Source organism: Pteronotus mesoamericanus, unplaced genomic scaffold (genome assembly GCF_021234165.1).
Source record: "Pteronotus mesoamericanus isolate MK-2021 breed Mesoamerican mustached bat unplaced genomic scaffold, CSHL_Meso_final scaffold_174, whole genome shotgun sequence".
NCBI lineage: Eukaryota > Metazoa > Chordata > Mammalia > Chiroptera > Mormoopidae > Pteronotus > Pteronotus mesoamericanus.
In genome coordinates this window covers 32,600,723-32,612,704 of record NW_026555309.1, presented here as the reverse complement: position 1 = coordinate 32,612,704, position 11,982 = coordinate 32,600,723, and the positions used below count along the sequence as shown (strand labels likewise).

The 11,982-nt window shown below is 45.2% G+C and overlaps 1 protein-coding gene across 1 annotated transcript in view; it reads left to right on the top strand.

Moving 5' to 3' along the window:
• The first annotated feature begins 6,809 nt into the window (after window positions 1–6,809).
• Window positions 6,810–11,982, top strand: part of SAMD12 (sterile alpha motif domain containing 12) — a 326,901-nt gene continuing 321,728 nt past the window's right edge. The window contains exon 1 of the mRNA XM_054590428.1: window positions 6,810–6,929. Within this exon, the coding sequence (XP_054446403.1) occupies window positions 6,917–6,929 (13 nt within the window). The 5' untranslated portion in view covers window positions 6,810–6,916. The remainder of the gene's footprint in view (window positions 6,930–11,982) is intronic.

Here is an 11,982-nt window from a genome sequence, read left to right as displayed (position 1 = left end):
GCCACAGACTTGGGAGCCAGCCTGGTGACCCCTCCCTTTTTTCAGAAAGTGAAAATTCATTGTAATGACTTTCAGGTGTAAGAACAGTGCTTTATCAACTGCACTGATCCATGAGGCAAGTGGGATCTGGACTCCTTAGAATTATATTCTTGTTACTCAGTGACTTGGTTAAAACTCACTCTACTTCTAGCACCTGCCCCTTGTTAATGACCTTCTTGTCACTTATTCCAACAACCCAGAAACACACACACACATACATGATTAGGCTTGGGTCTTCCCTCTCACTCCTTCTGAGAGTGGTGATTAAATTTACCTTTTTGCCAAGCCTGGCTTCTACAGGCTTATCTCAGAGACGCCGTGGGTTCAGTTCCAGACCACCATAAGAAAGACAGCATCTCTTTAGGAAGCTCTATGCTTTCTTATTTTCCCAGGGGCAGGAAAAAACCAACATAGAGTTGTAGTCTCTTTCCTGGTGGTAGACAGGGGTGAGGCCAGGTCTTGCATTCAGTTTGTAAAAAAAAAAAGAAAAAAGAAAAAGAAAAAGATAGCAAGCAAGACCGGTGAGGTGCAATAAAGCGAAGTGTAATGAAGTGAGGTCTGCCATACTGTCTTCTATGGTAATGGTTCTCAAACCTGAGCTCGGAGGATGAAAACCACCTGGAGGACTCGCTGCACCACAGGGGCGGGGTCTTACTCCCCTGAGTTCCTGACTCAGTAGGTCTGGGGCAGGGCTCAGGAATTTTAATTCCTAACCAGCTCCTGTGTGATGCTCATGCTGTGGGTCCAGGACCCAAACGTTCAAAACAGCTGCTGTAGTTTACAAAAGATGGTGCAGGATTCTGGTCTGTTGTGGGTTGAGCTGTGTCACTCAAACTGATCTGTGGAATTTTTAACCACAGATACTTGTGATCAAATTAAGGTAGAGTCATGCTGGATTAGTTTGGGGTGGGCCCTAGATTCAATGACTGGTGTCCTTATAAGCAGAAGAGACTTAGAGACAGAGACAAACTCATGAGGGAGAAAACCATGTGATGATGAAGGCAGAGTGATGTAGCTGTAAGCCAAGGAAACGTAAAGATTGCCAGCAACCATCAAAAGCCAGGAAGAGGCAAGAGAGGATTCTTCCCTGGAGTCTTCAGAGGAAGTATGGACCTACCAACATGGTGACTTCAGACTTCTGGCCTCCAGGACTGTGAAAGAATGAACTTTTGTGGTTTTCAGCCACCCAGCTTTTGACTCTGTTATGGAAGCTGCAGGAGGCTAATACACAGTCACCACGGAGAATGAGGAATTAGCTGAGGCTGATTCTTCTTGGGCGGAGTGTAGTTCTTTGACTTTGAGGGTGGCCATGTGGCTTTGACAAATAACATAGGGGAGGGAGTGAACGTTGCCCCAGCTCTGAGCCAGGCCATGGGAGTCTCGCATGCTTCCTTTTGACCTCCTGCTCCTCTGCATTTCCTCTGAAAACGGCCTCACCCAGGTAACTGCTGCTTCCTCAGCCTGGGGCGCGGCTCCCTCAACCTGCCTGCAAACCTGCAGGGAGGGGCAAGGCCTCCCCGACCTCTTTGACCTAAATCTCAGCCACCAAACCAAGCTCAGAGCAACAAAAGCCTTTCCACCCACCCGCCTCTGTGTGCCCTCCCACCTGGCCACTGCCCAAAAAGAAGCCTTGGTCTGCGCCCAGATTCTTGACTCTGACTATTGTGCCATCAAGTGACCTGGGCAAACCTTTGCTCTGCTTCAGCCATGAAATGAGAGGGTTTCGATTAACTCTTCTCTAGGTCAATTTTGAATTGATTCCAGGTGTAAAAATATCTACCGCTAAGAGCATGGAACATTAAAACAAACAAAAATAAAACATTAACTTGCAGCTTAATTGGGGAAAGTGTAGACCTAGTCATCATCTGCTTCAACTGGTCATTATTTATAGACACCTAATATTCAATACATGTGTTACATACTTATTATGTACCAGACAGAGTGATGGTGGCTGGAACAGCCAAGTGAGCTGAACCAGTGCCTGTCTATCCATGTCCCTGTCCCTGTGAAACCAGAGGAGGCACTGACACAATTTAAATGAAACACAGGTCTCACCCCTCCAGCATTGGAATGAGATGAGGCCTGCATTCAAGAGGTGTGTTGCCAGAAGACACGACAAGATCCCGTCTCAGGTAAGCAGAGCATGTAACAGAGGAGAATGTAGAACATGGCTCCTTTTCTTACCAAGGCATTTTGGTCTCTATTCATTTAACGAGTTTGCTCAACAGAAGCTAGAGATTAGAATTTTCTGAAGTCCTTAAAAAAAGGAAAAAATGTGGAAGTTGGGAAATCCAAAGGTACTGATTTACTTTGTCAGCGTTGGTATTAGTAATACGATGATTATTTTTTAACTTTCCCCACTCACACAATTGGGCCAGGACAACTGCCTGCTTTGACTTCTATATCCTATATTTGTTTCTGTTGCTGTGTAACAAACTAAACAAATTAACACATAAAAATAAGCAAATCTAGCAGTTTAGAACAATGCTGGTTTCTTAGGTCACAGCTTAGAGGATGGGTGGGCTCACCCGCATCTCTGTTCAGGTTTTACAAGACCTAAAACAAGGTGTCAGGTGGGTTGAACTCTTACCTGGAATCTCCGGGGAAGAATTCATTTCCAGGCTCTTGTTGGCAGAGTCCAGTTCCTTAGTGCTATGACTGGGGTCCCTGTTTCCTTACTGGCTTCCTGCCAGGGGTCACCTGTATCCCGACTCATGTGGCCGCATCTATCTTCAAAGGAGTGGCTGGTGTGTTGAGTCTTTTTCAGGCCTAGAATCTCTCTGAGCTCCTCTCCTGCCCTCCACTCTTACTCTCTGATGGAGAAAATGCTTTCTTGTTTGATTAGATTAGGCCCACCTGGGTAACTTTCCATTTTTACTGTCACCTGTGCCTGATAACATAATGAAATCATAGGAGGAGCATGTCATCATACTCATAGGTTCTGGGGATTATGGTATGGAATCTTGAGGGCCTGTTTCTAGAAATTCAGCCTACCATATATCACAAGAGCCCAGCACATAGTAGGTCCTCAAAATATAATTTAAAAAAAAAGAAATGGAATAGAACTGTCCCTTTGCTGTGGCAAAAAAGAAGAAAGCATAGATAACCAAAGAGAGGCTGCTAAATGGGTAATTTATCATATTTAATTGAATCTAAATATGTATTATTTTTTAAAGTTTTCATTAGAGTATAACACATACAAACACAAACAACGTCCACAAATCACACCGATGCAGCTCAACAGATTTTCACAAACATTGTACACATGCATAAACAACATGCAGCTCAAGAATCAGAAAACCCCCAGAAGCCATCAGGGATCTTCCTTCCAGTAGCTAATTATTCCCCCCTTCATCACCTCCTTCACACTAGGAGGAACCACTACTCTGACTTTTAATGATATAGATTCCTTTTTTCTGGCTTTTGAACTTTATATAAATGGAGTCACACAATATGCACATCTTGTCTGGCTTTTTTTGTTTAGCATTCTGCTTATAGGTGGTGGTAGGCAACCTCTAAGACGATCCTCAGTGATCTCCACCTTCAGTTACTCACAACCTTGTCTAATCCTCTCCCTTTGAAAAACTTTTACCTAGTAGAATATGGCCACATTCAGAGGATGGCTCTTCCATCATTAGGTTACGAAAGGTTGTGACTTCTGCCTTGCTAGCGGACTCCACTGCCTCCTTAGCTTGAAAGCTCAGATGAAGCAGGCTGCCATGTTGGAAGGCCCTTGAGGCAAAATGCCAAGGGTGGCCTCTGGCTAACAACCAGCAAGGTACCAAGGCCCTCCATCCAATAACAGCCTGTGAGGAACTGACATCTTCCAATAACCATGTGAGCTTGGAAACTGGTCCTTTCCTCATGAGCTTTTGGGTAACTCCACCCCAGCCAACACCTTGACTACAGCCTATAAAAGACGCCAAGGCAGAGGCCCTGGCTGAGCTGCACTCAAATTTCTATCTCACAGAAACTGATATAATAAATGGGCATTATTTTAAGCCACTAAATTTAGGGGCAATTTGTTATCAACAATAGATAATTAATGGATAGGGTTCATCCACGCTGTTTCACTTATTCATTCTCATTTTTTTAAGGAGGGTTCGAAAAGCTTTTTTCTATAAAGGGACAGATAAAAATATTTTAGGCTTTGTAGCCCAAAAAGCAAACTTGTGGATATTATGTGGGTACTTCTTTATAATTTTCATGTGCCACAAAACATTTTTCTTCTTTAGATTTTTTCCTGACCATTTGAAAATGTAAAAACCATTACTAAGCTTATAAGCCATACAAAGATAAGCATGAGCCATATTTGGCCCCTGTGTCATAGTTTGCTGACTCTGGCTATAGAGGATGGCTTGGTTATACTACAATTCATTTATCCAATCAACTGTTGACAAACACTTGGACTATTTCCAGTTTGTAGCTATTCAGATAATGCAGCCATGAACATTCCTGTATATGTCTTTTGGAAAAGATGTATATGCATCTATGTTTGATATACATCTAGGGGTGGAACTGCTGGATCACAAAATAAGCATATATTTGGCTTAATATACCCAGTGATTTTCTGTAGTGGTTGTATCAATTTGCATGGTATACATGAATCCTTACTGCTCCACAATATTACCAGGAGTTGATATTCTCTTTTTCTTTTGGCCATTCTAGTAGAAAATGTTTTTTTGTTTGTTTGTTTGTTTGTTAAGCTTCCTGGGTGATTCTAATATTTGTCCAAAATTGGAACCCCCTGCTTAACTTCTGTTTATCATTCATTAGGTTGAACTACATAAAATGACTCCATTCATAGAATTGTTAAAGGTTAAATATTGGTTATTTTGTATGGTTAAAATAACATTTCCTTCACATCTTATTTATATTTACATTAAAAATGAAACTCAAACTGGAATGCATATCAGTTGGGAAAACTCTGAAGGACTTCAGCTGAAATGAGGTTTTTAAATTAAAAATGGATTTCAGTGATTTCCACACTTTAGTATCACCCAGATCCTTAAAAGCTTGAAAGCAAACCAATGATTTTCACCCTTGTTACAGATTAGAATTGCCTGTGGGTTTTTAAAATGTAATTGTCCCTACCCAAACCCTCAAAAATCATGATTCTGTGAGACTAAGGTGTGGCTTAGGAATGTACGTTTGTAAAAGGCTGACACACAAGTTGAGAATTGTTGATATTGCTCATCATCCCATGACTTTCTTTTTCATTCATTCAGTCAAGCACCTGGTTTTCAGTTCCTTCTATATTTTGGAATGCTTGGTTACCTATGTGGTTGGGAAAATTATTTTGCTCATGGCAATTATGTCTCAATGAGCAGCTGTTTACCAACGTTGGAAGCCTCAGGTTTGATTTGCTCAGTTAAAGTATCACCAAGGGCCTTGAATGGATACGCACAGGTCTTTCTTAAAGGCCCAGACACAGTCATAATGCCCAATAGGAAGACTAAGCACATACATGTTTGAGGGGTGAGGGGAAGGGAGGGAGGGAGGGAGGGAGGAGATGTGCTCACACACACTGAGAAAACTGTAAAAAATTTTTTTAAAAATATGACCAATACAGAAAAAGAAAACCTAAATAGTCATAATGGGAAGAATCAGATCTTTGTATTTCCTTAGAGGTAATTATCAATCGTTTCTTTCTTTTCGTTTATTTGTGTTTTGTAATGTGTATTTACTTAAATGCCGAGGGCTGGGTAGAAGTGGTACCCCGTGCACTTGAGAACACAAGATCTTGAAAAGTCTTCCTGTAGTCCAGAGTCCGTTTAATTCCCAACGCCGTTCCCTTACTCTACCAGCCATAAATCTGTATTTCCACCTGCAGGGGGAAAAAAGTTGCTAACCTCAGTTTTATCAGGATTAATCAGGATTTACCCACTCAGGAATTCTATTGCCCTCCATGTGACTCTGTTTCCTGTGTGTTCAAAGCACTCCCAGCATCCGAAGTTAGAGCACACGTTCAGCAGTTGAAAGAACACTAATTCTTAGGCGTTGTAGGCCCTATCGCAGACCACCGACAGGTCCCAGGCCAGGCAAGCTGAAAAGTTTCCAAAATCTCTGACATCCTCAGGTGGAATCCTGGTTCCTAGGCTTTGCTCCTAATAATCCCTTACGGATGTTGCCTGTTCAGGACTTGTATGCCATCTGCCACCCCTGTACGAAGCGTTAACCAGCTGAACTACGTGGAGGACCAGCTTTATTATCTGCTAGGATTCACCCAACCAGACACATCCCAGGGCACAGAGGAACAAGTTTCAACAGCACCGTGTGCAGCGGCTCTCTGGCCCAGGCGATCAACCGTAGCCCCCTGGTGGCTCTGCTGTCGTCACTAAACGGGTGGCCAAGGAGGCCAGAAAACAAGCCCCGGAGTTCACAACAGAAAACCACTCCGCCTCCTGCCTCGTGCTCTACCCCTGCCAGGTGCTTACCCCCTTCTAATTGAAGGGAAGGTTTCAATCACCGGTCTCTAAGTGCGGAACGAATCCCAGCTCAGGGCATCTTGGGAAATGTAGTCCCTACCACCTCCCGGGGTCTTCGGGTCTTCTGACGCGAGCCCCTCGAGGAGGGATCACTCTGCGTGGGCCGGATGAAGCCAGAGCTGCAGTCCGAGTGTGGAGGGTAGAGAGCGTCCCGCGGAGGATTCGGGGTGTTTTAGAGGGTGGGAACGAAGGGACGGAACTACATTTCCCAGGCGGCCCCGCGCGGAGCTGGGAGCCGGCAGCCTCCCTTTGCGTGACCGCGGCAGGTTGGTCTTGGAGCAGATGAGCGCAGAATATTGAGGCGAAAGCGCGAGGAGGGGGGGAGCGCGGGGGCAGAAGGAGTATCTCGGCCAAGAAAATTATGCATGCGTTAGGGAAGCTCTGAGAGAATGGCTGTGGAAGGTAAGGGACGCTTGGGCATTTTAAGCTCCCTCTTAACCCGCGTACCCCAATACACACATCCTCGGTGAATCTTGGGGAACGTGGGGAGGACAGGAATGGGGTTGGTGGCGAGCGGGCCCTTTCGTCTTACACCTCTGGGCGCTTACCTGAGCCATGAAAGGCCAGTAGGCGCTTTACTGAGTTGCTTTGGAAAGACACGTAGGTGCGCAGGACTTTAGGCTTGGAGATCAAGAGTGTCCCTAATGTGAAACGACGTGCTGGAAATGGGGGAAATGCGGAGAGACAGGCGTGAGGTCTTAGCCCCGAGGGTCCTCTTTCGCTGCCCCTTCCCTCTGGGGCCGTCTAGCTGGGTGATCGGCGGGGTGGCCGCCGGGCCGGGGATGCTGGCTTTGCCCCCGACACGTTGGAGACGACCCTGGCCAGGTACGTCATCGGGAAGCATGGACTGCGATTGGATCGAGGGCCCCTCGTCGTGTGCACCCGGCAGGGGCGGCAGCAGATGTACCCAGAGAGTGGAGGTGCTCCTACACCTGTCTGTTTATGCAACCCTCCCGGGATTCCAAAGTTTACAGAAACGGACTGGAATCAGCCAGGGGTAAAAAGGACAACCAGCCTATTCGATCGGGGTGAATTCATTTCTTTGAAGACCACCTGCCTCTTTCCTAGTATAATTCTGGCCTTTGGCTTTGCAGTTTTGGCTTAACAATCCTGCCTCCTTTGAACTTCCTGGTTAAAAGCAGGGACAGGCGGTTTGTGAGGGATCCCGAATTTTCATTTCAGATTCTCTTAGTCCAGAACACAGGCTGTCTTGTTGAGGGTAGTTTCTGGGGGAAAATATGTGGACCAGACATGGTTGCGATGTCAAATTGGAGGTCAAACTGATGAAACGAAATAATCACCGGACTAAAGGTTGCCTAGTTCACCTACAGAATTGTGGTTCATGAATGTGGCTCAGGTCAGAGGGAAAGGGGTGGGGCGGGCGGGGAAGGAGGGCATGCCTGCTAATTACATCAGGCTCGGAGCCAAGGGGAAGTGAGCCTGTTCCTTGTAGGCTGGAGACAAGAAAGAACCACAAGGACTTGCTTACTTCCCTCTCCCCTCCCTGCCCCAGGTGAGAAAAACTAAGCTAATTTGACTCTTTATAATTACCCTGAATTCTTTATAATTACCCTGAAGTAACAGTCCAGCTCCTTCCCTCAGCTCCTATTAATTCAGGAAACTACTACTGCCTTTGGGCTCTCTCAGGTGCCGACACCTGCTAGCCACTTCTCCTGATCTGTCCATCCATACTTAAAATATTTATTTATGTATTTGGTGATTTAGTTATATGTAGCATACATGCTTTTGAAAAGGACAAACAGCTGAAGACTTTTTCTAAGTTTCCTGTGCAAATGTATAATAGGGTGAGTGACAATCTGGCTTTTGCATGTTTGATGGTGAGACAAGACTTCAGATTTTTTCCAAAAAAGACAAAGTTCACCCTGAGCTTGAGGCCAAGGGTAAATTGATCTACAGACACCCCTCCATGTCACTCATCAGATGACATTATTAACTCTTCCTCACTTTTCTGTGTCCCCAAAAACTTCCTGGTTACTGGAAGAAGTATAGAATTAGTCATATTTCTTGTCTGATGGGTTATCATACCTTACGAAAACAAGGACCTTGGAAGGACATACATTGGACCGTGGATAACTTACAAGGAAAATAGATCTAGTGAATCATTTGGTTAACATTCCTGTCTAGTAAACAGGAGATCCTGAGTTTGAATCAACAACTGGGTCACCACTTGAAGAATGAAGGAAGTATGTTAGTTTAAACTTTGGCTGCAAATATAATTCCTCTCCCCAGTCTTTGCAAAGGCAGTTTTCGGTGCCTGGACTGGGCCCTTTCTGGCTACTCTCATTTGTCTTTTGGAGACTTTACTTTATCCAGGAACCTGTCCCAGCTCTTCCTTTCATCTGCCCTTGCAGCTCTCTGTCCTTCCTATCTACGGGATGTGCTTTCTGCACTAAGCACCCTACATAGCACCTGTGCTTCCATCAACCCTAACTCTCACCGTATTTAATCTCTCTCTCTGGACTATAAATCTGTAACTCCTCAGGGGTTGAAACCATGCATTCTTTGACTTTATATTCCCCACAGTACCTGACTATAATAGGTACTCAATAGATGCTCTTGAAATGCAATGCATGGGAAACAAATTCAAGGAGCTTTTATAACTGACTCCGTAGATTGTGGGGCTTTCATAGGAGTCCACATGCGAGTGGAGTTTTGATGTAAAGGTAGGGGGCACTTTTCAAATGATGTGCCCCTCTCTTCAGTCTTTTGTCTTGATACTCAAAGAATCTTTTAGACCTGTGGTTCTTATCTGAGGGGGCATTGTCCTCCTAGGACATGTTTGGAATATGTAGGTGCTACTGCTAGGGTCTGCTGCTGGTATTTTGTGCTCGTGAGCCAGAGATGTTCATTGTCCCTCAGTGCATGATCATCCCCTACAAAGTTCTCAGCCCAAGACCAAGTCAGGACCATGGTCCCCAAACTCACGGAGAAGGTGATTCAGAGAATAAGGAATTTTGCCAGATGAACTGGAATAGGAAATATGTGTTACCTAACATCTGAACTTTAATTTTTATATCTGGAAAAAAAATGGTTATATTACTATTTACTTTCCAGAAAAGTTGTGAGGATCAAATAAAGGAAAAGGCTTATACAAAGGCACCTGGAACATAGATCCTCAGTAAATGTTATCTGTACTCCCTCCCATTCTTTGGAAAAAAAAATAACTGTTTGGCACGTGTTTTATATTGTAAACTGTCACTTAGTCACACCCGTCTTTCTAATTAGCAACAAATTAGGAGGTTTTTGTAATGTGTAACCTGTTTTTTTAAAGTACACTTTACTTGTAAAAGTATTAAGAACAAGTAGGGAGCTCATTCATTTTGCTGAACCTGTAGCCTTGGGTTTAAGATGAAAAAGAGGTGCCCTTTGTTTATTGTTTTATGGCTACTCTGATTTGTGTGTTCTTCTTTGAATTTAATGACAGCATTCTGTTTCTGTCCCAAGCCTGACCAGGGCTTTCAGCTGATGGGCAGCTGGGCATTTAGAGTTGTGCTTTCCAGCCATAGAACACCTGATTCAGATTGGGATTATACTGGCATCCGTGGTCTCTAAAAAAAAATTGTATTGTAATAAATTACCCCAAGTAGCTGGAGAACTAGGACCGCTGGAGGGGAGGTAGCATGCGGAAACCGCAGGGCAGCCCATGCTGCACCGATAGACGGCGATGCGGTCGTGTCCACTGACGCATTGTTTAATAACAGAAGTGGGTTTCAGTATCATACAGGGAGAGGAAAAAAAGTGGATTCATCAGGGACTGTGTTGTATTCATCTCTTTATGCCAACACTAGCGACTGGCGCTTCGAGGATCGCAGTCATTGTTTCATGAGTGAAATATAAATGAAGAACAAAGCAAGAGACGGGATTTCCAAATCCCTGTCCGCAGCTCATCTCCTTGCTTCATCCACAAGTGAAGCAAGTGAAGTGGAGCAAACAGACCTCGTGCATAGTGTTTCTATTCCAGACCTAATAGAATAGCCCCTCTTACATGGCAGAAAAGTGGTTTCCAATATTCGGCACCTGCCCCCCTCCCCCTCAAAGATTTCAGTCAGAAGGCTATGTGCTTGAAATGACAACTGTGTTAGGGAATCTGAATTTTCCATCATAAGTGAACAAATCGGCTTATTAAATGGTCTCTTATGAGTCATTCGGTGCTCAGGTTCTACAGTTTTTCTCCTGTAAAAGAGTGAGGAAACTGCCCATCACCAAAATATTGTTAGGATAAGTAATAACAGCGGCCGGGGAAAAGGGCAGGCAAGATAGACACTTGTTGCAGAGAAGCAGTTGGAAATGATGGCTCTGTGCCCTGCTTGAATTCAGAACTGAGTCACAGGGAGTCACAGTAGGACATAAAAGCACATTCTTTATTACAAGGCCATAGGGGCTATTTTTTCTGGCTTTGAGTTGAATGATAAAATGGACTTCCTCATGTTGCACCCCAGCAGTAAAGCAACCTTCCCAGAGGCACCTGACTATAACCCCGACATCCAGGGGGACGGGCAGGGGGCCCTAAAGGGGAAGGAGGGAGGCCTGAGTCATCTGGGCTTTGTTCCTTTCCACAGACATGCATGTAAATCATCGTCGTCTCCTCTTCTGAGAACAGCCCCCGAGGGAGTGGAGAGAGACCAGAATTGCCATGTTCATGGATCTCCCCCTACGTAGGACACATGAAGCAAGGAGGGGGATGGCTGTCTTGGTGCTCACCCACCTGCATTTTTCTAACTACATTTCCTTGTATAGAACATCATCCTTACCCGTCTCTTCTATTTGGTGGTGCTTTCTGAGGGCAGGCACTGTGTCTTAAGCCTGGCCCATGGTAGACCCTGCACGAAGCTGGTTGAGTGAATGAATGAATGAAGAATGAGTAGGATTATGGATGCTTCCGGTTTCCACACAGCCCCTTCCACTCCTAAGGAGCTCTCCCAACTGTGTTCACCCACAGAGCAGACGTTGTAAAAGCCGTGGGACTGTGGGCGAGTCCCCCTGAGAGGGTGCTTACCTGTGCGGCATCATGATATTAGTGTTCAACTACCTGCTGCCCTATTTCATTTATCACCACGGGTCCTCTTTTCTTCTCTCTAACTTTTTTATTCCCTAGCCCTTGAGACCTGACCTTCGAGCACCAGCGGCTTCTATTAATCGCTCTTTTAGGCCATGAGCGTGGTGAATAGAAGCCCATCCCGGAAGATTCCTGCCTGGGGACGGAGAAGCGCGGCCTCAGGCCTGCTGTGGCAGTGCATCCTGCCCCGCCCCTCTCTTCCTCCAGACGTCACAGCCACTTCAGACAGAGTTTCAGTCTCATCCTACTGTTTGCGGCATTGCCCGGCCCAGCCCGCACTCAACCCTTTCAGCCCACCCTTTCTTTCTTTTCCGTCTTGCCTTACTCATCCTCCGGAAGGAATGAGGGCTGCTGCTAAGGAAGGGAGGTTGTGTAGAA